The 26,653-nt window shown below is 38.1% G+C and overlaps 1 protein-coding gene across 1 annotated transcript; it reads right to left on the bottom strand.

Moving 5' to 3' along the window:
• Window positions 1–2,939: 2,939 nt before the first annotated feature.
• On the bottom strand, window positions 2,940–26,653 carry LOC126998938 (methionine synthase-like). The gene is made up of 21 exons (XM_050861217.1): window positions 26,354–26,653; window positions 24,723–24,922; window positions 21,752–21,849; window positions 21,105–21,259; window positions 19,988–20,154; window positions 19,780–19,874; window positions 19,416–19,646; window positions 19,179–19,306; window positions 18,933–19,024; window positions 17,318–17,431; window positions 16,391–16,576; window positions 15,826–16,005; window positions 14,778–15,644; window positions 14,419–14,535; window positions 13,559–13,733; window positions 10,664–10,819; window positions 6,984–7,171; window positions 5,942–6,072; window positions 5,208–5,376; window positions 4,788–4,991; window positions 2,940–4,683 (listed from the first exon to the last, which is right to left on the bottom strand). Exons 1-21 carry the CDS (start codon window positions 26,385–26,387, stop codon window positions 4,591–4,593), a joined length of 3,780 nt encoding a protein of 1,259 aa, XP_050717174.1. The 5' UTR covers window positions 26,388–26,653; the 3' UTR covers window positions 2,940–4,590.

Raw genomic sequence — 26,653 nt, forward strand, 5'->3', positions numbered from 1 at the left:
ATTCTATATTTCTCGTGTGTGTGTGTGTGTGTGTGTGTGTGTGTGTGTGTTCTGAGTATAAAGCTTTCCTCTTAGAGAATATAAATAGACAAATAAATAAGATGAAATAGAGAAAATAATAGTTCACACGGAGTATTTTTCTTATATGACCGCTAGTATAAGTAGTACTTTAGATTAAATTTGTGATCGACGGCAGAGCTTCGAAACGTGTTGAAGTATCACTTGAGGTGATGAGCTGAGGAAGGCTGGTACGTGCTCCCGTCACCAAGGAAAGAAGCACAGCAAAGGGGATCCCTGGAAGGCAGCACTAAAGTATAGTCGTTAGTAAAAATCTTGACTGTATTCTATATATAAACATTTCCATTATAGGTGGTCAAACTTGCTGCAACAGCGCATATTGTTCTACAGAGCAATGAAAAACCTAACTTGCCTGCGTGCCATTCAGATATTTCAGCGGGAGGTAACAGGATGTTTTGGGCCATGCTAGTGCTGACCCTGTCAGCAACTGCAGCTTACGGAGGGATTAATCCCCAACAGAGCAAGTCAGCGTTACTAAACGGAATAGGAACACCAAGTCAAGATCACCATGATCAAAGGTAAGATTTGCTCTTCGGATTACTACAGACCCGCCTCAATCTTCTGGTCACAACATTTGAACTGGAACCATCGGGTCAGTAGCAATTTTTTTTTAAAACTGAATGATTTAATGCCTTTCAAACGTATGTCACAACCAGGGTAGGTTAGGGGGCGGGGAATAAAAAAAATAGCGAATGTGATATTGAAATACGAGTAGGCCGGGGTTATTGGTGCAAAATTTATTAATGGTGTGGAGTAGCCCCTATAGTAGCAAGTTTGCATATGATACTGACTTGCCATCTAAAACCAAGAGTTTGTTGCAGAAACTCATGAGTTTTAAAGTTGCAGAAAAAGCTTGACTCTCTAGTGTAGAGATAGTAACATGGTAAATGATGTAGAAGCGGCGCGGTGGAGTCGAAGTATCAGGAACAGTTATATATTAGTATGAAAGCATGGAATCCTAGGGTTACCATGTAGTTTTCTTTTATTTCAGAAAAGGAGTGCAGTACTACCTTCTAAACTATGGTCCTTTGGTGAAAGTCATTTTCACTGATGTCATGGACACAATAGGTTTAAGTAAAACATATCAAGTAGCAATTCCAGTTATAGGCAAGGTAAGCATTTGCGGGTTACTCAAGAATACATCTTTGTGATTGGCCATACCTCATGGAATATACAATATTTAGGTACAATTTGGTTGTAATTATTCAGTTACCCATATATATATATATATATATATATATATACATATATATATATATATATATATATATATATATATATATATATATATATATATATATATACATATATAAAAGTTTTTTTTATTTTTTATAATTGAACTATGTTGTGTATTCCTCTAGTTGGTGGTTATTGTGATGTCTACAGCAATGCAGTTCCTTCCATCCTTGATGCCACTACAGCCAGTGACACATGCAACTTTTACCTTCCTCAGAAATTTCAATTCTCCACAACTTAAGGTTATCAATGAAGTTACTGATAATATATTTGATATTCTAAATAATGAGATTATTGTTACTTAGCATAAAATGTCAGTATCATGATGCAATTTAAGGTCATTTGTGGAGTAGAGGCATTCTTGAACGAGATGAATAAAGAGAAGTTACGATGCTTGATGGATTATGATTCAACAATTTCCAGTGTGTGCAGTATTTTTACTATAGCCCAACCGTACCATTATTGTTCCACCACACAATTATTTGCTGTTGGCCTTCAAAGATGTTTTTTGATATATAATAATATAAAAACTAAAAATGCAATCATATAAAGAACTTTTTTTTTTTATAGTAAAGGAAATGGCAAATTTCTATAAGAGGAGCTATGCTTGGCAGGATTTTTTTTTTTTTTTTTTACTTTGCCTTTACTGCTGCTTGTTGAGGAACAATGCCAGTCTTTAAAATATTTTATGAAAATTTAAAGATTTATTTGCTTAATAATGTACTCAGATCATGCTTGTTTGTTTTGACCCACAAACCCATTCATTCAAGATCTGGTGATGATTCATGAAAGGCTTGTGCTGTGCATTGCGAGATGTCCATTTACTGAGTGACACTGTCCATTGAACTGACTTTGGTACTGGTATGGAATATGCAGGATATAAATGCAAACTGTGTACTGTACATTTCAGATACTGGTATCTATTTTCAGTACGACTGGTTGTAGCAGCAACATTATTTTGTGTGTGTGTGTCATCCTCATGTGGTAAAATGACATATTTCAATATCAACATTGTATGATCAGCACCATTTTTTGTTTTCAAAATTTCCACCCTCTAAATTGTTATTATATTTCCCTAAGCATTCTGGCTTCCTCAGGCCTACATGTATAATAATACTGGTAAAACTGAGGAACCCAGAACAGCACTAATATGTTGAAATGTTATACTACTGTCACTGGTACATGAGAGAGTAACTCAATATCTTCTTTAGGGAGGAAATTTCTATAATTTTAGTGTGTTTCCAGCTGGATAAGATACCTTGCCCTCTCACCTTCCCTGATGACTTTGGACTGAGCCCATGGGTCTCTATGGCTCCCTTGGACTCTTTGGTTGACAACAATTTAGTGGTGATGTCCCAGGAGCCTCAAAATAGATATTGGCCCAGAAACCTTTCCTCTTTTTCTCTAAATTTGCCTTAAAGTTACCAAAATCCTCTTACACTGATTTAATTTCATCATTTAATTACTAGTAAGGCTCTGTTGTAAATGTGTTTGTAAATGTGTTTGGACAAGACATGCCAAAAATTGTTAATTAGGCATGTGACAGTTAGCTATTGACAGTGTAAAATGGAATAATTGCAAATTTTTAGTAGGCTACATACCAGAAGGAAGTAAAGTGAAGACAATGTTAAATAAAATTTTATTGAAAAAATTGTTAATAGAAACAGATTTATTAAAACTCAAGTAGATGCACACATCCCTAGATGAGAATCATTTGCTGCTCTGAACACTCAATGATACATATCCTAATTTTTTGTGTAAAGTGTTGCTTTTTTTTTTTTTTTGTGTGTGTGTGTGTTAGGCGGGGTTCCCACTATTTCGTTTTCATGGATCCATCACCCGTCAGTGACATCATCAACGGAGCCCGGGCCCCGCGCGGAGCCCGTCCAGAGATGAACTCGTTAACTTTTGGATCCGGGGAAGGGGTGGTGGTGCCAGTTCAGTGATAATGAATATCCTAGATATCATGAAAATATGAAAGAGGTACTTAGCTACAAAATAACGTATACAAAAAGTTGTGGTTAATACTGTCCATATGTCTGTCAACAAATGATAAGCGATGGACTGATGGAGTGGATCATCCGTGCCGAGCGGCCGCTGTTTCGCTGACGTCATTTTGACGTCATTAACGTCGACGGATCCGTCAAAATGGAATAGTGGGAACCCCGCCTTATTCACTCAAGATCTGATGACATGCTGAACTTGTGACTGTCAGTCAGTACCCTCCTTGAAGCTGCTCTTTTTTGAGCTGGGAGAATCGAGCTGGGAGAACCAATCTATAAATGCTGCTGGAACCTCACATGCCACACACCCATCCCCTTTGCTAAAGGGGTGCTCCTGCCAGCAAAATTTTTTAGTGGCCTGAGTGTGATGCAAACCTCAGCCAGTTGGGTGACATGTAGGAAGTGGTAAGCATTGAGCGTGCATGTGTGTATGTGTATATGAATATGTGTGTGTGTGTGTGTGTGTGTGTGTGTGTGTGTGTGTGTGTGTGTGTGTGTGTGTGTGTGTGTGTGTGTGTGTGTGTGTGTGTGTGTGTGTGTGTGTATTTACCTAGTTGTGACATACGGGAAAAGAGCTACGCTCGCGCTGTCCCGTCTCCATATCCTCTCTTATCCAACTTTTCCCTAAAATCATGAATGTTTCTTGCACAAAACACCACCTCCTCCAGTCCATTCCATAGCTCAATGCTTCTGTTTGGGAAGCTAAAGTTTTTCACATCTCGCCTACACGTGGTCGCCCTCAACTTCTTTCCATGTCCTCTCGTTTCTCTCTCGCTCCACACACACAGGTCCTCTCTGTCCAGATTCTCCACCCCACTCGCCACCCTGTACACCACTATCAGGTCTCCTCTTTCTCTTCTTCTCTCCAGGGTTGTGAGCCCCATGCTATTGAGTCTCCCCTCGTAAGTCCGATCCCTAAGTTCCGGTGCCATCTTCGTTGCCACTCTCTGTACTCTTTCCAGCTTTCTTATGTTCTTTTTGTGAGGAGACCAGACCACTGCTGCATACTCCAACCTTGGCCTTATCATTGTAACTATTATTTTCTTCATCATCTCTTCGTCCAAATACACAAATGCCGTCCTTATGTTCCTCAGCAAATTCATAGTTTGTCCCGTTATTCTGTTGATGTGTTTCTCCGGTGACATGTTCTCTGAGATGGTCACTCCCAAATCTTTTTCTTCCACTCCTCTGCATATTATCTCACTGATATTCTATATACATATAGTTACATGTCAACTACTCATATTCGTATCCTTGTGCTCATCAACTCAACTTACTCCTCTGCTGGGTCATAGGATAAATTAGGGCTGAGCCATTTTTCCACTTGCATGACATCTGCTTCTTTGCGAATAGCATAATCCATGACCTGGCAAATTAATTGAAATTATTATCTTATGGATTAGAAGTAGACAAAGTATAGTATCATTTTACTCTTTCAGCAAACATAGGTTTAGAAGTTTAAGGACCAACCTGATCTTTTTCTACTTTTCCAACTGAAAAGTAGTGGCTTTCAGGGTGGGCAAAGTACAGGCCAGAGACTGAAGAGGCTGGAGTCATTGCCAATGCTTCAGTAAGGCCAATACCTGTTAGTTCTTCCACTTTCATTGCCTTCCACATAGTCTTTTTTTCTTGGTGGTCAGGCTGACTTGGGTACCCTGGAGCAGGCCGGATCCCCTGAAGATAAGCAGGTGATAAATACATTAATTCAATAGAAACTTGAAAATTCACTAGCTGGTAGAGAGGACAAATATAAACAAAAAAGGTATAGAAAGTGAGGTTTAAGTTTACTTTGAAAAGGAGAAAATTGTAAAGACTGGGCCAAAATAATGGAGATCCTCATGAATGTTCTTTAGAGTAATACTTTCTTTATAAAATTGAGTAGCTACTCACCTCATATTTAACTCTGTGTAGATCACCTGCCCCAAGGTTTTCAGTGCTAGCATAGCCCCATAAATCTCTTCTTACTCTCTCATGGAGTTCTTCAGCAAATGCCTCTGCTAATCTGTCTGCCAGAGCCTTCACCAGGATAACACTATAGTCATCATAGTCTTTCTGAAATCTTGAAAAAATTATGTCAGTAAATAAGCAAATATCTCTCTCTCTCTCTCTCTCTCTCTCTCTCTCTCTCTCTCTCTCTCTCTCTCTCTCTCTCTCTCTCTCTCTCTCTCTCTCTCTCTCTCTCTCTCCCTCTCTCTCTCTCTCTCTCTCTCTCTCTCTCTCTCTCTCTCTCTCTCTCTCTCTCATTAATGTAGAATCACTTAGGTTTAAGGACAGACCACCTAGTCTGGACCATGGGGTCTGTGTAGTCTGATTGTCTATGTAAATCTATATAAATCTCTCTCTCTCTCTCTCTCTCTCTCTCTCTCTCTCTCTCTCTCTCTCTCTCTCTCTCTCTCTCTCTCTCTCTCTCTCTCTCTCTCTCTCTCTCTCTGTTAATTCTCAAAACAAATACTTACTGAAAACTTATTTAGGTATGTATACTCATGTTGGGCCACTGATGTATAATGAATTAATCTTCTTAATCAAATTGATATAAAACTAGTTCAAGTAAAACAAAATGCACAGCAGATGATAACTTTAACAAATTGTTCAAATGTCCATACTGTGATACTGCATCTACTTACTGTGCACACAAGGCATCGACTCCAAAACCAGTACTGACAGCAAACATGCCTATATAATCTTGGATGCTGCTTTCCTTTGGAGCAATAAAATCTGAGATGCAGCAGAAAGAACCATGGGCCTCCTTTTCAGCCTGGAAAAGAATTATACTTCATTCACTTTGATGTCTATCATTCTATCATGCTTAAGGGTTTTGTGGCCTCAAGAAAATGTGGAAACCCTGTTGCAGTAATGAGACAATGACATACAGCTCTAATGTATAGCCACCAATCCCCAGAAGCGCTGAAGCATCTGCCCACAGTGGTAGCCAGTGCTACTCCAGAACAGGGGGTGTTAACAATTTCCAGGTGAAAGAGTGAAGATGCTGGTTAACTCTTGCATAAGGGATTTGGACAGTATAGTGATGAGCTTGAGTTGAGAAGAAATGCTTTATTTCCCTACGTGTAGTGCTCTACACTTTATGGACACTATATTACTGCTCTAATGATCAACTTCTATCTTAGTGTAGAGTACATTAGTGTAGTAATGAAGTTCATGGATGTTCCTGGGTGATCACACTCAGATAGCCTGATGGGGGTATGGGAAACATGACAATGTGAAGTTACACAAAGAAAAGGTTTATAAAATAAATAAATAAATAAATAAATAAAAAAGGAAAAGAGACCTCCTGTATCGATCCTTTCAGGGTAAGTTTCAATAAGAAATTGAGCATCTACACTATATAGAGATATATTGGTTGTTAGAACAAGACTGAAAATTAGAAACAATACCACCCCTCTCTCCTCCCTTACAACAAAATTCCTTTTACTGCTTTCTTCATTGGCAATATTGAAATAATTGATATCTCTCACCACATTTAGCAGTCATTACATCTGGTATTGCTATAGGCATGCCGTTACTTAATGGATTCATTATGCTAGAAGAATCTCTCACAATATGGGGATGACACCCCCTTTTTTATACTTATACTTAGGGTCAGTGTGAACTGATACTGATTAGAATTATCATACTCACTAGGTACTGCCTTAAATTTTAATACTTTACCTGTTGTCTGAGACCAAAAAGCTTAGTCATTACTTTAGATCGTGAATCATCTTCGTAGAGCTCTATGTCATCGCCATTGCTGTTTGCTGGGAAAAATGCAACCACTCCTCGAGCTTGCAAGCTGCCTTGGGAGATGATCCTGGACAGGAGCTTTTGGGCATCATCAAATACATGTTTAGCCTCTGCTCCTGCCCTCATAAATAAAAATGAATAATTGGTAAATGAACAAATGATGTAAATAGACAATAACTCATCATATAAGGAAAATAAATACCCAGTTTGATTGATAAATTAATAAATAATGTAAATGGATAAGCAAAAACTTTGCATAAAAAGAAAAAAATACAAAGATTATTAAGTAAATGCCCACTAAGAACCATTTCCTTGCCTCTAAGTGATAAAACTCCCGAAATAGTTTTTCCCTGTCATACACTTAATTTTATAAAACTGTAGGTAAACAAGAGGCTGAATATGGATATATCATCATTATCACTAGAGGTGCACCGGAACTTGGTTCAGTCCGGTTATTGCTGGCTGGAACCTCAGTTTTTATGACAAATAAACAAGTTCTGGTTCCAGCCGGAGCTATCATAAAATAACCAGATGGAACCGGAACCTTTATTTAACATCTAAGCAGTTATCATACTCCTTACAATTCTCAAATCAAACTCAAACCTTGATATTTCTTAATTCTTCATTTATGTTACTGTATTAAGCTCAGCTGAATGACTAGACTCATACTGGACACATCAGTTACTGATGGGTCCATTGTGGGGATCCTCACCCTTGTCATTCATAAATGGATGACAGGGGTGTGGAAGAAAGTTCTCTGGGCCTGATAAAAAATTGACAAATAAACAAAATGAAATCTCTCTCTCTCTCTCTCTCTCTCTCTCTCTCTCTCTCTCTCTCTCTCTCTCTCTCTCTCTCTCTCTCTCTCTCTCTCTACTTCTCTCTCTCTCTCTCTCTCTCTCTCTCTCTCTCTCTTTCTCTCTCGGTCTCTCCTTCTCTCTCTCTCTCTCTCTCCTGCCTATCAAATCTATTAACCCTTTATAACGACCTCTTCACTGTTTATGAACCAAATCAATCACTGACAGCTCTCTTGATTTTCAGAAAGCGTTTGTTTGTCCGCATCATAAAATTACTTTACAATTAAAGCAAATAGGTATTGAAATAAATCAACCAATGGATTACAATGGATTGCGAATTGGTTGAGTAAAAGACAACAATTAATAGTGTTTAATCAGAGTGGCTCCTGAGTACTAAGTGGCGCCTCTGGTCCTCAGGGCTCTTATCTTGGCCCAGTTTCATTATTTACACGAACGACGACTTGTTGGACTCGCATTAGTAATTAAATTTGCAGACACAAAGATTGGCAATCGGGTCGTTCTCACTTTAAGACAGGCAGGCAAAGCAAGAGGATTGCACAAAATTTCAGCTTGGTCGGATAGATGGGAGATGCCCTTAACGTAGACAAGTGCCAGTCTCCAAGTTGAACGAGAAAAAAGTTTGAAAGTGAGATTAAAAAAACGCTAAAGTTAAATGTGCCGTTCGCTCAATGCTCAAGATGTAATACTCCGCTTCTAACAGTTTTTAGTCAGACCCCACTTGAATATGCGGTACAGTTTTTGGTCTCCCCTATGAGCAAAGGATATACAATTAGAAGGTGTATCTCTTCCTCTCTCTCTCCTCTCTCTCTCTCTCATGTTCTCTCTCTGAGAAGCCCCTGAGGAAAAACTGATCAATGTTTTAAAATACTTAATGGTTTCACGAATGTGACAGATCAATATTGTTTATGATCGATGACACTTTTGCATAGGGAAATGTAATGTAAAAACTCAGATGAGACAAGTAAATTCACTGACACCAATTTTTTTTTTCACTTTTCGCTAGATGTGAAAGGAATATAAGCTCCATCATCAGTGGTCCAGTGTAACACGATGTCCTTCAAAATAAGCTCTCTCTCTCTTCCTTCAACTTAATATCAACTAGAGAGAAATGCAACGTTTTGAGTCTTCTTAATGTATGTAAAATCACTTTTAGACAGACCTCTCTCTCTCTCTCTCTCTCTCTCTCTCTCTCTCTCTCTCTCCATGAGTACTGAGAGTACAAGTAGAGAGAACAAGAATAGAAGTATTCTTGTTCCGGTTCCGGCCGGAACTTTTTGATAGTTCTGGCGAGTTCCAGTTCTGGCTGGAACTAGAGAGGGCTTGTTCCAGTGCACCCCTAATTATCATTATCATGGAAAGAATTACAGTGGGTCCCTGTGGCTTGTGCTTGATTACTAATGATTTCAAGTCTAGCGATAGGATAGAAACAGTGCCGAGTTTTGTAAATAAAGACCAAAGCTGCAGAACTAGTGAAAACATTCCCATGGGCTGGGAGGACTGAGTAGGCAAGCTGCATCAAGATGGCATCAAGTCACTGTGCTGTTGGTGGTGGGGATGGGGGGAAGCACAATTTTGTAAACAAAGGAGAGGTCATAGTTATGTGACTGTGCCAAGTGTCAACACTTTTGTACCTTTTTGCCCTCCACGAATGTTTCTTTCAATTATGACTGTTTGGCTCAACCTCCCCCCTCCTGGGGGGAGTTGTAAGCCTAACATGTAAACTGAATGCAGGTGTGTGAGGTTGCACCTGCTGCTTTGCTCAGCCATCTTAACCCTGAAGACTTTACTGGATTTAATGGTCATGAACTGCTGCAATAGTATGAGAGGAGTGAATTGCTAAGGGAGGCTGACTGAAGAGGAGAGCAACAATGGTGGTGGCAGTGGTGTGGGCTCTCAGTTAGCTGACATACACACAACGTCAAACATTATTAGTTAATAGAGAGTACATTCAAAGCATTTGAAAACAATTTTTGTTGCCTTACTCTTTTAGTATTTATATTTATATATAAGTACGAGTTTCAGTTGTTTAAAGCAGGTGAAATAGAGCAAAAATAAAGGTTCCAGCCTGCCTTTATTTTTTACCATTCGAAGCTTGCCCCCCAAACTAGTGGTTTCTGAACTGTAGTCGGTTCACCCAAGTCTGAAGTGAGCATTATTGTGCGCTGGCAACCTGCTGTCACACGTTAGGTCCGATTTTGTGGATACTGTATGCTAGCCTACGCATAGTAAATAGTCGTCACTCGTCAGTGTCAATAATATGCAGACAACAATAACAAATACCATCATTTATAGTCGATTATGAGTTAAAAAATATTAGTAACGTTGCAAATAGCTGTTTTGTTAAATTTACAAGACTGCTGATTTACATTTACAATTAGTAGACTTTATATTAATAAAACAGCTGTTTGCGACATTACTAATATTTTTTACTCAAAATCGACTATAATTGGCGGTATTTGTTATTGTTGGCTGCATATTATTGACACTGACAATTGTCTACTAAGCGTAGGCTAGCATATATGAAATCGGACACGTGACAGCAGGTTGCCAGTGCACAATAATGCTTGCTTCAGACTTAGGTGAACCGACTATAGTGGCATTTTTTCGATCTCTTAAATCACCTTAAATCACTAGACACAGGGCCACACTGTCTATCAATTACCCAACTTGTGTATTTTTTTTGTATTTTTTTCTCTATTCTCACTTTCTTCTAAGATTTTTCAGCATAATCAGAATTAACAAAATATAGCTATACAGATTCTTCTGGTATGAAAACCTGAGGAAACTTACCAACTGTGGCATCATTGAAGATTTTTGGGTAGCCACGGTTAGGATATTTTCCACGTAATTGCCACACATCAAAGAATGGCTTCCAGTCAATGTATGGCACCAATGATGACAGGTCATGATTGTCAAACACTTTTATGCCTAATACCTTAGGAACAACTGAAAGAGAAAAATACACAACCATTACTTCAGTTAAAATTTGCTCATTAGTTATCTTATCTCTGGCAGAGGCAGGACAAGCAGTCACTAAGGAATCAACAGACATGGTGGTAGCAGGAAAATGTATATTGGTATATGTGGTTTCATAACTTAAATTTTTGTCATACAGAAGGAAGTTAGATATAGGATTTACTGTTATGAAAATACTATTGTATAACCTCATACGAGAACTTAATTCAACAATTGCTATTCTACTCAACAGCAGCAGCCTGTTGTGAGATCCAAAATGCAAACCATGATTCCAACAATTCCATTTCATTCAAGTTAAATTTGGCATGTCAATTTGAGGTATGCATGATTATAAATTGAATGCTACTATTTAACAATACTTGGTTAGGTGAGTCTATATTGGTCCATCTGAGTAATCCTTGATTTTTTAAAGTCTTTCTTTGACAGAGCAAAAAATTATTTCTGACTTAACATTTAATCAGCATTTGAATCAATCATTGCATCCTAATCTAAGAAGTGAGCTGCAGCATCATCACCCAACCCAAAGAATAAAATTAAAGTATGTTTGATGATTCCATAGAAGCAAAAATAAAAATAAAGGTACTTTTTCAATAAGAGCAATTTACATGAGATTCTACTGTATCAGTGTAATAGTGAATATAAAAAAAGAAACCCTTATAAGTACAGGGAGAGTAAGATGCTGGTAAACAGGTGGGTTAGAGAAAGTAAAGAGAGAGTGGATATGGCTTTAGGTAGGGAAATATCACTAAAATACCAGAACAAAAATATTTTCTGGAAAGAAGTTAAAAGAGACATGGGGGGAGGAAAGAGTGACATTTGTAGCATAAAGAAGAGAGCTTGGGTACTTGTGAAAGGGAATGAGGAGATAAAGGAGGTGTGGAAGCAGCACTTTTAGAGTAATGAATGAGTGTGGGAGGGAGAGCACAAGTGACTAGTGTAGAAATCAAGATTAATGTAGGGTAGCCAGATCCACTAGAGGAGGTGGAAAGGGGTGAGATAGAGGAGGCAATGAAGTAGTTAAGAGTAGGGAAAGGCCCCTGAAGCTGATGGCATAACAGAAGAAATGCTGAAGTACAAAAGAGATGTAGGTGTAGACTGGATGTTATGGATATGTAACCAAGCATGGAAACAGGGTGAGGTGCCAGGGGACTGGGGATGGGCTATTGTGCTGCTGTACAAAGGGAAAGGAAGCAGAAGTGACTGTAATAAATACAGGGGAATAAATCTACTCAGTGTGGTAGGAAACGTGTATGGAAGGGTTTTGAATGAGAGAATGAAGAAAATAACGGAGAAAAGTGTAGGTGACAAACAAGGGGGTTTTAGGAAAGAGATGGGTTGTGTAGATCAAATATTTGCACTGAAAATGCTAGCTGCAAAATACCTAGTGAAGGATAGGAAGCTGTTTGCAAGTTTCATGGACTCAGAGAAGGCATATGACATGGTTGACAGGAAAGGTATATTGAATAATCTAAGGATATATGGTGTGGGAGGGCATTTGCTTGAGGGGATCAGGTCCTTCTATAAGGATGCGAGTGCCTCTGTATGTTTGAATGGTGAGTTGAATGAGAGTTTTGGTGTTGGTGTGGGTATAAGACATGGGTGTGTGGTGTCACCATAGCTTTTTAATATGTATATGGACAGTTGCATGAGAGAAATGAAAGCCAGAGTGGGAGAGCTAGGCCCAAGGCTGAAAGTGAGAGGTACAGAGGAGTCATCATTGGTGGCAGACCTGTTTGCAGATGATGCAGTATTGCTGGCAGAGAATGAGGGGACACTACAGAGGATAATGGATGAGTTTGAAAGGGTGTGTATGAGGAAAAAGCTAAAAGTGAATGCTGGAAAGAGTAAGGTTATGACATTTGAGAGGGCAAGAGTGCAGACCATTGATTTTGCAAAGCTGTACAGTTAGAGCATAGAGCATAACAAAGTGGAGGATAAATGCTGGGGGAAGAGAGAATGGAGGAGGTGACTAGGTTTAAATATTTGGAGACAGTTTTATGTAAGGATGGAAGTATGGAAGGTGAGGTGAGGGAAAGAGCAGTGAAGGGCAGACAGGTAGTAGGTGCATTGGAGAGTTATGAGAGGAAGAAATGTGAGCATAGGAGTAAAGAGGGGAATAAGGAATAGTATTATCCTACCAACTCTGTCATATGCATCAGAGACGTGGACATGGAATGCAGCACAGTAATCAAGATTATGTGCAGGGGAAAAGACTTATATAAGGGCTGCAAGTGGTGTTTCAGGATGCTATGGAGAAAGCAATGAAAGTGTGTATGAGAGGTTCGGATGGGTGAGACAGCGAAAGGAAAGAATTGTGAAGTGGTCGAATGGGTGAAGTGTGGTACGCTGAGTTGGACACATGATGACAATGAATGAGAGTGAATTTGTGAAGAGAGTGTATGATGGAAGGATTGACGGAGGGGGTGTCAGGGGAAGACCACCTGTGAAGTGAATCAATAGGGTGAGTGAGTATTGGAGCGAGAGAGTTGGAAGTAGCAGGACTGAGTGTGCTGAGGAGTGCCAGAACAGGGAGAGATGGAGACACTTCTGCTGCGGCCACCCCCTGGAGGGATGTTCCCGTGAGGGAGCAGGGCATCGGAAATATAAATAGATAGAACGATTGACATAAGCATTTTGAATGATAACTGTATTGATCAGGAATTAGTCTCTTCAACATGTCTTCCAACAAGAATAAAAAGCATCTCATACCTGGTTGAAATCCTGTTTTCCAGTCAATCTTAAAGCAACGACTTCGTGCTTCATTAAGGCTGACGTATTTTTTCTCCCTCAGATTTTCATAATGGTCTTCTCTAATCATCTCATAGTCTTCTTTGAGATCGTCAATGAAATCATCGTAAAGCTTTCTGTCCAGTAGTGATGAGCACTGAAGAACAAAATTTATCATTAGACTAAAAAAAATCTGAAGTAAGATATTATTATCTTACAGATCTGAACACAGAGATTTGGGAAAAAATAACATCTATCATCTAATAGACTTGTTACTCAACTATTAAGTGAGAAATTAAAGTTAGTAAATGTGTATGTTCTCCTCGAGTGTTTTTGAAAGTGAATAAAAGGGACATGCTAATGTTGGGGAGCGGCATCACCGTTGCTACCACTGATATGGTGTAAACATTCATGTGGACTAAAAAAAAAAAAAAAATAAATAAAAAAATAAATAAATAAATAAAAAAAATCCTATGTAATAAACTCCCACACACAGAAAAGAAAAAGATATAAAGTCCAATAAATGTGATCTTATAGGTAAATCTATTTAAAACACTTCAAAAGGCTCCCTGTCTGTCTATCATATGTTTTTTCAATATCAGCAAACAGCATAGTCTTATACCCTTCCCTAGACACTTCCTTGATGTATTTTCATGAAAAAATCTGACATACATAATCTCTTCCTCATCTAAACCTCGTTGAGGGTTCTATTCTAGATATTCTTTTACAAAGAGAAAATTAATAACAATCCACACAGATATAGCTGCAAGACAAAGCACCTCATTTTGTTGATAACTCAATAGTTGTTAATTAGTATATACTTGTTTGGACAAAGTACTCACCACCACCACACTTTTGGAAGCATCCAACACATGTACCACAGCATTTTTGTATTTAGGTGCAATCTTAACAGCAGTATGAGTTCTAGATGTTGTAGCTCCCCCAATCAGCAAAGGAATCTGACAAAAATTATAGGAATGGATCAAAATTATTGGTTATTGATAACTGTGTCACTCAATACATGCCAAAACAAAGCATGTATCAAAACATGTATGTATGTTTAATGGTGCAAACAAAGCCATAAGTGGTAAAACTATTGGAATCCAGAGGCAATGTGAAAATTATGACATTACAAATTACTGATTCTCTAAATGTATTATTAAATACTGATGTTATTAACTTTAAGGTAATAACAAAGTACCTGGAGGCCAACTCGCTCCATTTCCTTGGCAACGTGGATCATCTCATCAAGGGAAGGAGTTATGAGTCCCGAGAGTCCTATGACATCAGCTTTCTCTGCAATGGCACACTGTATGATCTTATCACAGGGACACATCACACCCAAGTCAAGAACTCTGTAGTTGTTGCAGCCTAGCACTACTGCCACAATATTTTTCCCAATATCATGGACATCTCCCTTCACAGTGGCCAAAACTATGGTGCCATTGTATCTTGCATTTTCTGATACATTATCTCCTGAATGATTCATCCTTGCAGCTCGTTCTTCTTCCATGAACGGAATGAGGTAGCCAACAGCTTTCTTCATGACTCGTGCACTTTTAATGACTTGCGGCAAAAACATCTTTCCAACACCAAACAACTCCCCTACCACACTCATACCACTCATAAGTGGACCCTCAATGACATTCAGTGGCCTAGGGTATCTTACTGAATCTGAACGAGCTTCCTCAGTATCTTCCTCAATATACTTATCTATTCCCTTTACCAAGGAGTGCTTCAATCTCTCTTCAACACTTTTAGTTCTCCAGTCATCTTGGACAGCAATGTTTTTCGACTGACCAATGCTCTTTTCAGCATAAGCTAGTAATTTTTCTGTGCAGTCTGGATCAGTATTCCATAAGAGTGCTTCACACAACTTCAACAGCTCAGGTTCTATGTCATCATACACAGGCAGACAGCCAGCATTTACAATCCCCATGTCCATCCCAGCCTTAATAGCATGGTACAAAAAGACTGAGTGCATGGCTTCACGCATCACTTCCTTTCCACGGAATGAGAAAGAGAAGTTGCTCACTCCTCCACTTACTCGTGCTCCAGGACAGGTAGCCTGAAAAATGGGAATATGTTGATGATTTGATAATTACAGAGACATCTGAACATGAGCCTAGTCACTACCTGATTAGTATCAATACCTAATATATCATGTCAAAACTTGCATCTTTATAAAAAAAAACCTTTTTACTATTGACTACTCACATGCTGCTTGACGTATGTGTAATTCTTCTTACCTTAATTATTTTGGTAGCTTCAATAAAATTGATGCCATACACACTGTGCTCCTCTATTCCAGTGGCTACAGTTAAGATGTTAGGATCAAAGATGATATCATTTGGGTTGAAGCCGACCTTTTCCACTAGAATCTTATATGACCGCTGACAAATTCTTACTTTGCCATCTATGTCCACTGCCTGAAAACATTACCCCAAGAAAAAAAGATATATAAATATCCATAATGATACCAGAGAAGAATATAATGTTACATAATTTTCTTCTAATTCCTATATTCAAAATGCTCTAGCAATCAGATGGATGGACAGCCTGGGGCACTACTACTATCCAGTCCTGCAACATCAGGGGTCAAAAAGGTCATGTGACCACTGTGACAAGTGGTCAAAGCAAAAATAGTTGAGGGAGACCAATCCCTGATCTCAGCATCCTATATTAAAGGTTACATCTCTTTTAGTTACCTCTTATGACATGCTGCCTTAGGGATAATCCAAATATCTCATGGATACACAATAATCATAATCATAATAATAACAATAACTGAACTTTATCACTCATCAACCTTACCTGTCCATTTTCATCGAAAGCCATAACTACAACTGCTGCTCCATACTTCTTGATTAGCTTAGCTTTACAAATAAAATCTTCTTCACTTTCTTTCAGGGAGATGGAGTTTACCACAGATTTCCCTTGTATTACCTTCAAACCAGTCTCAATTACTTCAAAATTTGATGAGTCAATACAAATAGGTACCTGAAAAAATTTGATGAGTCAATACAAATAGGTACCTGAAAAAAAGTTTGTAAATAAACACTATAATATATATATATATATATATATATATATATATATATATATATATATATATATATATATATATATATATATATATATATATATATATATATATATAATTGTGTCGTACAGTATTCATTACTTGAGATAAAGATTATTTTTATAAGCATGACAGTTAAGCTCCTCACATGGTAAAATATACAAACAATTAAATCATATAATAAATAATTGTAGTCAGTAACTATATCCAGTAAGTCTGCCTGATAAAAACATTCTATGAAATGACTAAAATCATAGAAATGGTTAAAATATTTTCAGGATTGGATAATGTTGATGTCTGGATGGTAAATGTGCATTTGTATGCGTGTCTAATCAAGATATTTTGTTTTAAGAAAGGTGAATAACCCTGAAGGCAAGTGAAACACACCAAATTGTTGATAGAGAAGAAAATAATATGGAAGAAACCTGTCAAAAATGAATGGAAAGACAATAAATATCAATAACCAACCATATGTGCACAGCTTGGGACTATCTCTTTTGAGTTATACAAGTAAAGCAGAAGACATTTTCTTTGTTTGAGAGTCACAAGAAAAATAAGGGACCACTGGAAAAAAAAAAAAAAAAAAAAAAAAAAAGTTTACATAATTATAAGTATTTTCTTAATGGAATACAGTTGTCGACATTTATATGTAGTTTTACCTTACAAATGTCTGGTTCTGTGGATATTAGTTTGAGGAAACGGGACATTGCTGCTGGTCCATCCAGAAGGCCTTCATCCATGTTGACATCAAGGATCTGGGCACCATTTTCAACCTGTCCAAGTGATTAACATTATTTTCCATGTAATTTTTATAACTGGCATGCATGAATCCACCTTTGTGGTTGGAAGATGTTCACAGTGAGATGAAAGCAGATGCCTACTAATAATTTAATTTTTTTTGTGTGTACGTTCCTTAGAAGTTAAAAATAATCATGTTAATTAATAATTGCAATTATTATGTTGAGCACTAAGCAGGAAAAATCTCATGACCAAAGTCATAATTATGATCCAATATATAAGTTCCATGTTGATAAAAGCATTGGTTCCATGATGAGGTTGGCAAGTAACACAGAAACAGCTGGGTGTTGCTTTGTCAAGTCCATTAGTTCATAATCATATCCTTTCTGCAGGTAAAAGCCATTAAACTCCTTCCCGGCGGATCTATATAATATATAAATGCTTCGAAAGTGTAACTATTTGACAGTACGTCTATAAATAGATGTTTCCTCTCATGTGACTACGCTAGTTTATAGGAATATTTATATATAAACACTTTCTTCTTCTTACTCACATAATCATTCATATAATTAGATATTTGGCATCTTAGGCTTACTCCTTGAACAAGGAACTGCTCTTATTTAACAGTTATCCTCTGTGCATTACTGCCTGAGGATGCAGGTTTGAGTAAAGGAAATGAGTACTTAGATACATACAGAAAATGTTAAAAAACAAACTAAAGAAAGCTGGAAAAAGGAAGGAAAACCACAACTGAGTTACAAGTCCTGGAAATTACTGCACCAATGGGTGTGAGTGACTGACTCCCGTCACATACATATACATATGAATCATGCATATTATGACTCATTTATGGCAAGAATTATGCAAAAACATCTATACATAGATTTATATGTATCTTTCATTTTGTGAGTCTATATATAGACATTAATCTGGAATGCATCAACTGCAGGGAAGCTCTATATAGACCTAAGGACTATTTGTGGCAGAGTCCTCCCTGCTGCCAGGAAGGGGTTAATAGCACTTATGACTGCAACCAAATTCAATGCCTGTCTATGGTTTGCCATTTTTTTCTGTGCATGTCAATAGGATTTTTACACTCTTGTGGGGCATCCAAAGCCTTTGCTGAATTTCTTTAATTGCACTCTGTGGTGTAGTGGTTAGCATGCCTAGCTACTAACCTGTGAGCCTGGGTTCAAATTTCAACCTGGGCAGTTGGTTTCCTATTGTTATTTCAGTCTTAAAAATAGAGTAAAAGAGGATGCAATTTTTGTTTAACATTCAAAGTAATGACTTTGGGTACAAATGTGTTTTAAGATCATACTTATGTGAATGATATAACTTCATCATGTCAAAGGCTTGCATGTGCTATATAATATACATTAGTCAATGTAATCTAAAACCAAATTTATGAAAAAAAACTAATAAAGGAAAATCTTGTAAATGCTGTATCAAGAAATATGTAGCATACAATGCAACTTCATCATGCTCAGCAGTAAAGTGGTGGAATATTAGTTTATCCCTGACTTCCAAACCCACCTGAGTCTTTGCAACAGCAAGAGCCTCTTCATATCGTCCTTCCTTGATCAGTCGACAAAAACGTTTTGAGCCAGAAACATTACACCTTTCACCTGGAAAACACCACTAAGCGTAAAGTAATACAAAAAAAATAAGAAAAAAGTCATCAGCAAAGGAAATGAAAATATTATGGTGCAACATTATATACCAATAATCAGCCACCTTAGACATTAATAAGATTATGATATTTATGAGTAAAAGTTTTACCAATATTGACAAAGTTTGTCTCAGAAGTAATTCTCATTGGCTCAAGTCCACACAACTGCTGAGCATCTGGATAGAGAGCAGAGGGAGGACAACGGGGTTTGATAGTAGATACAGCTTTTGCAATGGCCCTAGAAACCATTGAAAAATTAGTAATGTACGTTATCTTCCCAATTCCAGAACTGTTCCAGTTTTAAAGGTTTATCCTCTCTGTTTAGTCAATATGTCAAGACACAGTACCTGATGTGATCAGGGGTGGTTCCACAGCAGCCTCCAATTACATTCACAAGGCCATCTTTGGCAAACTCAAACAGGAAGTTAGCAGTAGTCTCTGGGGTTTCATCATAATCCCCAAATGTGTTGGGTAATCCAGCATTAGGGTAGCAGATAGTAAATGCAGTGGTGTTCTGACTGATGTTTTCAATAAATGGTCTCATTTCTACTGCACCCAGGGCACAATTAAGTCCAATGCTGAGGAGATAAGTTCTAAGAGTCAAAACCAAAGTTATAAGAGCATAATATAAAAATTAAAAACTATTGTAGTTAGTTAAGTAATGTTTATAATGTGGATCACACTGGGACAAGCATTAATCCTGATACGCACCACATCGGATTTGCATGGGACACACTGATCACAAATGCTTCTCCCAGCTGGCCTGAGAGAGTACGACCAGACTTATCCACAATAGTACCAGACACCTGCAAGACAACAGTACACTACAGATTAAATATCATGTTATATAGAACTATAGAGAATTCAAATAAAAAGAGTATTTTTAACAGTTATAAAAAGCAGCATCCTAAAAACTTACAAACACAGGTACTGGTTCATACTCTGTTTCAAACAGGGTATGAATGGCAAAAAGGGCAGCCTTGCAATTTGCTGTGTCAAAGACAGTCTCCACCAAAAGGATGTCTGCCCCACCATCCAGAAGTCCTCGAGCTTGCTCCATATAGGCTTCCACCAAAGCATCCCAAGCTGTAAGAAATTATCATGACTTGAGTATGTTCTTCTTCAACTGAACACTCATGCTTATGCTTATGCTCCAAGAAAAATTCCTCACTCTTTTCAATATTCCTAACTGTACATAGGATGAAGAAATCAGTCTAAATAAGGATTTCTGATACTCTACATCAATATGTTATTAAATATACTGTTAAGTTTTTTTCTTCTACAACTTCTATTAATTCCACCCACTGTTTTTTGGACCTTCCTCTCACTCTCAGGACAGTGTCATTTACAATGAATTTTGCTGCTTAGGATTGCTATATGTTGTTGAAAGCAAATTTTGAACCACATCCCTCTCTCTTGGTTTCAACTCTAATATGAATATGAAAAGTGAAAGCCACAATACACACCCTTTGTCTTACTACTGCACCAACACAAACTCTTGCCCCTGTTGCAATCCTCTCATTCACAGGAGGCAACCTCATTGTGAATGGCCTTCATTCATCTTTTAAATGATTTACCTCTATCTATAGGACATCCCACAGACCTCTCCCTTCCCTGTCCACCATATAATAAATTGTGCATCAATAAATGTATCATATAATTTTCAATCTTATCTAATCCAAATTAATGTTCTAAATTACATAATTTCCTGTAATGTATTAACAGAAGCATTCATTCTTTCCAAAATTAGTAAGGAAAAGATTTTGATTGCAGGCATTGTATGTGCAAAGCTGGGTGTACCATAGTCAAGTATAAAACAATGAAACTCGTAATTCCTAAAACAAGATTTTTGCTTCTAACTTACAAGCTCATGGATACAGGTTACTTTGAATAACTGACTGACACTACAGGGTAACAATGTATACTCTGAGTACTTTCATAAGGTTGTGACTTATAACATTGATTTCACAAATGCCGAGTCATTTATCTATTTTTATGTTTAGAATTCACTTTGATAATGTGTGGTTGTAACTTACTAATATTTCTATAATCTGGCCGTTCTACAGATGGGGAGATGGAAAGAGTGCGGTTGGTGGGACCCATTGCACCAGCCACATATCGTTGTCGCCCTGATGATTCTGATACTTCATCTGCTGCACGTCTGGCCAGTCTAGCAGATTCTAAGTTCAATCTGATAAAGGAAAAATGGAGTGCATTTAATTTATGTCACAGGGAAATTATTCCTACAGGAATATTTAATTGTAATCTAGTATGCTTCTAGTGAGTTAAATTTGGGGGCATATGCTATAGCTGTGTGTAGCCTTGGTGCTTATCTCCTCATTAGCCCTTGAGCCTAGGGTGGGTTAGAACCCATTATCTAGGGACACAAGGCAAGTGTGACATTTGGAATTTCACAGTTTACATTCCTCTTTCCTACCACCTTAAAAGGGAGAATTTACAGTTGGGTGGGCTGTGTGCTGTCTGTGTTGGATGGGATTCAAACACAAACCCGTGGATTTGTAGCTAAATGTGCTGTGCACTACACTTTTGAGGCTAAATAAGAATTTTAAATGTACAGTTATATCATCAATAGAATTGTAAGGGAAACTAATTGCAAAAGGATCAATTTCAAGAAAAAAATGTAATTTTTATATGAAAACTGAGAAGTACTTAAAAGCCTTACCTGTAGCAGATATGTTCTAGGTGGTAGTCAGCCTGGGCAACTTTTGTTCCACTGAATGTGTTAGTTTCCACTATGTCTGCACCAGCTTCCAAGTATGCCTGTTGCAAGTAAGACTGAGCTGTAGGTTTAGAGGTAGAACTGAGAAAACAAATATATATGCCTGGAAAGTATATCCATATGATGCATTATGGATTAATAATTCACTGGCCAACAACAAATTTATCGTGTAAGTTTTTTTTAGCTGATTTAGGACAATTTTGATGTGCTGAATCCAAAATCACATTGGTTTTGCTCAATCAGGTCAACTTTTTTTATCTATTGCCACATGATGTTTTTTATTTAATTTTTTTTACACGAATGGGTATTTTCTATTTATATGAGGCAAAATTCTTTTTTTATTTCTTTAAATAAACGAATTCTGAAGAGTTTACATGCACCAATATTTTACTAACTGGTATTTCTTGTATTTTGTTGGGACACCAGTCCGGGTTCACCAAGTACCCGTGCTTACTGTGCATGTGGGATAGTAAGGAAAAAGCTCAGCAATACACGGAGAAGGACTGGCCTGTACGGGAGGGAATGGTGCCTTGCAGAGCAAGGAATGTCATAACAACTCTCTGGTGGACAAAGACAGGATACTCTTCCCAAAGCTGCACATCAAGCTCGGCTTGATCAAACAGTTCACCAAGGCTCTGGACAAGGATGGTGGCTGCTTCATTTACATGTGCCATGCTTTTCCAGGATTGACCATAGAGAAGTTAGAAGCTGGCATCTTTGACGGTTCTCAACTCCATCAGCTCATCAGAGATCCAGAGTTTGAAAACTCAACGAACAGAGTTGAAAGTTGGAAAGTTTCGTTTAGTCGGCGCAACATCTGTGGTCATATGCCAGAGAGAGACAGAAGGGGAAGAAATTATAGGAGGAAGGAACAGGTCCCAGGAGATGGGACACAACCCCCGATTAATACCTGGTACCCATTCACTGCTGAGTGGACAGGGGCGTAGGGTATCGGAAAAGCCGCCCAAATTTTTCCACTCCGCCCGGGAATCAAACCCGGGCTCTCTCGGTTGTGAGCCGAGTGTGCTAACCACTGCACCATGAAGCCCCCTGAACAAAGTGGAACTGGAAGCCTGGAAGGCAGAACTTGTCACCGATATGCTGACTGCTTTCAGAAACCTCAGATGCAACATGAGCATCAAAATGCATTACTTATTCTCACGTATGGATTGGTTTCCTGAGACTCTGGGATCAATGAGTGATGAGCAGGGGGAGAGATTCCATCAGGACATGAAAGAGATGGAGACCTGGTATCAGGGATGCAGTCATGATGGCTGATTACTGTTGGACTCTGAAGGGAGACATCCCTACCGCTGAGCATTCTAGGAGTTCGAAGAAATGGAAGTTCATGCCCTGAATTTTGAACAATGATGACCTAGGTAATATCCAATTTACATGTACTTGCCTTTATCAATGTCTACTATTCAATGTACACTTATCAATTTTTGAACCATTTAATTAATGAACTGTATTAGAAAACAATTTTTTTATCTTATAAACCTATTTCAGATAAGGAATATTAACAAAAATCAACCAAAAATGTCACTAAAATGTAATCAATTTAGTTATAAGATTGGATTTTTTATAAGTTGACTTAGCACAAAAACTTAACCTGATTGAGAAAAACAGGTATCATTTTCGGATTCAGCGGTGCAAATTTGTCCTAAATCAGTTGAAAAAAACTTAAGAAATTTTTTTTTTTTTGTAACCCAGTGATAATCAATACAGGCTTCTTTGAAGCACTTTGGATCATATTCTCTTGCTATAAATGCTCATACATATCTGTGTTTACATAGATAGATTTATATAGATATTCAGGCCACACAGACCCAATGGTCCAGACTAGGTGGTCTGTCCTTAACCCTTTCAATACGTGACGCAGACGTCGGCGTCACATTATGGAAAGGGTGAAGAGGAAATGGAAGAGGATTAATCCTCTTCTAAACCTCTAAGAGGAAATGGAAGAAGATTGAGATTTAGAAGAGGATTAAGAGGTTTAGAAGAGGATGAATCCTCTTCCATTTCCTCTTAACCCTTTCCATACTGTGACGCCGACATATGCATCACCATATTGAAAGGGTTAAATCTAAGTGAAATTATATTAATCAAATGGCACCAAAACTTGGAATTTCTATTTTAGTGGATATTAAGTGGAAGGAGTTGTTGTCGAGCTTGTTTTTAAAGGAGTCAATCGTGTTGCACTGGACCACTGAAGGTGGGAGCATATTCCATTCTCGTACTACAACATTGGTGAAAGAAAATATGGTGCAGTCTGAATTTACTTGTTCAACTGTGTTGATAAATAAGATGTGACAGGTCAGTAGTGTTAACTAGTAGAAGGAAAGATAATAGCTAAGATTATGCTGATCAGTAAAGTTTGTGGTATCATGACATGAATGAGTTATGGAGCAAAAGGGGAGGGTTAATCATCTGGAGGAGAAAGAAAAGTTTCCCTGTTCTGTAATATTCTTATCAGAAATTAAAATGACAGTGCAAAACAATTTACCCTTGCTTAGACACTGCTTTTCTAGTAAAGTTCATTCTCATAGATGCTCATAAAACATGAAGGGAGCAGAATAGAAATCTATTTTAATAAACAGCAAGAGACAAGGGCTGAGTGTACTGCAATGCATAGATGGGGACTCTTTTGTTGTGGTCATTCTCTTGCTGGGCATAACAGTTACTTGCATGAATGGGGTCATAGACACTTCCTTAGATTATGGCCACTCTCTTGGTGGATGTTCTTGGAGGGGTGTGGTGGCCATTCCCTCTGAGGGTGTTGTGGCCACCCTTATGAAGGATGTTGTGGCCACTTCCTTGATGGGGGGTTCTGGAGGGAATGAAGCAATACAGATGGATAAAACAAAGAAAAATAAATAATACATAAAAGAGGTTAAAATATCATTACACAAACCTTATGGATATCAAGAATGATTTGAGGCTGTGTTAGGGAGAGCAAATCATTGTTGCCTTTCAGACAAGAATCATGATCTATGAATTCCTGGCCTCGATAATCATTCTCTTCCAAACTGTGGCGCTGAATCATGGTGCCCATGGCTCCATCAATTACTAGAATGCGCTCCTTTAGGGCACTCTGGATCTCCTCTCCACGGGCTACAAGTAAAGATTAGAGATGTCAAATCAGCATACATATAAAACTTCTTAGAAAGAGCCTAAAAAAAATAAAAAAAATGAGAACAACATAATGTTATATAAGTGAGGTCACAAGTAGTCCCATTATTAGATATATCAGGGATAACAATTGAGATGTTTATGTGTCTATAACAGGCGATGTCTGAGAAAACCCCCGTTTTCTCAAAACTCAAGTTTTTGGTGTTTGAAGAAACACTACTCCCGTAGTTTCTAACGTATCATAAAAGTGATGGTAGTATCACATGAGAGCTAAGGAAAAGAAAAATGTTTCATCCATAAAACCATTTATGGTATCTCTTTCAGTCATGAACTTATATATTTTTTTCTCTCTGTAACGAGGCAAAAAAACAAAAAAAACAAAAACAAAAATCTGAGGTATAATATTTTTTTTCATAAAAATGATGATACAGTCCAAATGTTTTATGGACGATTTGTAGCTATGGGTATAAATATTCTGTGGACCAGCAGTCAAATGCGTACTATTGAAAATACAGGAGGAGTGTTTCATAGAATCATAACGTTTTTCCATGTATAAGAAGCAGTAGTTAGCTAGAATATTAGCTAGATTAACCACATATTGCTACAATGGGGGATTTTTATACATCCTGGACATATTAACCTGACATAAGATATAATGTGATCATTGATCAGGAAAGCAGTTCTCCCAGTTGTTATCAAACCCTCCTGCCTAACCTAACCTCCCAACAGGGACGGTGTTCCACCCCCTACAACTCTTTTGGATAATACTGTAACCTATTCCTATTCCCTATGGAAGGGCTCTGCCCCCCTTGATCCCCCCATTTTGGTGTTTTTGATCATGAGCCACTTTCACAGTTCGACATAATGGGTTAGTAAGCATCCAAACTTATACTAAAGACTGCAGAAATTACTTGTGTAGTGTTTGTGTTTTACAAAAATGGTCATTGGTAAAAAATGGAAAGATTTTTTTTTTTTTGGCTAAATCTTATGCATAGGGTGTCCTTTACATCTGGTATATAAATCATGACAATAACCCATTGAATAAAGAAAACAAGGTTAGAAAACGGCCGGCCCCTTAAGGAGTGCAGAAGGTTGAATAGTTTGGTTTGGCGACTACAAAGCCACTGTGTTGGACTGTGACAGTGGCTCGAAGTGTAGTCGTGGCACTGTGCACTTAGGACACTGATGACATGAGAACTAAAGTGATGTGTGGGGAGCCGCCCATTTCATCTACATATTATCCGTCTGGTGTGTATGTATATATGAATTCAAACAAGTTGGTAATGAGGAAGGCTAGTAGGCGTAGGTACGCAGGTAGATATACAGATAGGTTGGTAGGAAGAGTGAAAAGATGCATATAGGTGAAAGTATTTATCCTGTATACTAGTGTGTGCTTGTTTATGTGTGACTTACAAGGCATAGCTGCGGGTCGCTTTCGTCTGGTCATGGTGCGCTGCGGGTCACTGGTCACCACTCACTCACGGCATTAACACAGACGTAACAGGAACACAGCCGTGGCGCCGCAGCTTTATAACTTGCCCCGCGCCGAGCACCCGTCCTTCGAACCCCGGCCCCGGCCTCGGCTTGCGTCTCGGCCCTTAGTGTTGTATCTATAATATCACGCGTAGCTGTAACAAGCGGTACTGGTGTTGTGTGTGTATATATAATCCCTGCATATGAGTAACTCCTGGGTGTGAGTGTCCTAAAGAAGTG

Source organism: Eriocheir sinensis, chromosome 15 (assembly GCF_024679095.1).
Source record: "Eriocheir sinensis breed Jianghai 21 chromosome 15, ASM2467909v1, whole genome shotgun sequence".
NCBI classification, from domain to species: Eukaryota; Metazoa; Arthropoda; class Malacostraca; order Decapoda; family Varunidae; genus Eriocheir; species Eriocheir sinensis.

What these genes read in the sequence shown, in the direction of transcription:
- LOC126998938 (XM_050861217.1), bottom strand. Translation starts at nt 26,387, where the DNA reads ATGACCAGACGAAAGCGACCCGCAGCTATGCCTT. An exon ending in ACCACCCCTGATCACATCAG is followed by an intron (nt 19,307 to 19,415) that starts GTACTGTGTCTT and finishes AATGGTTTCTAG; the next exon opens with GGCCATTGCAAAAGCTGTAT. An exon ending in CTTCCAAAAGTGTGGTGGTG is followed by an intron (nt 13,734 to 14,418) that starts GTGAGTACTTTG and finishes TTTGTTCTTCAG; the next exon opens with TGCTCATCACTACTGGACAG.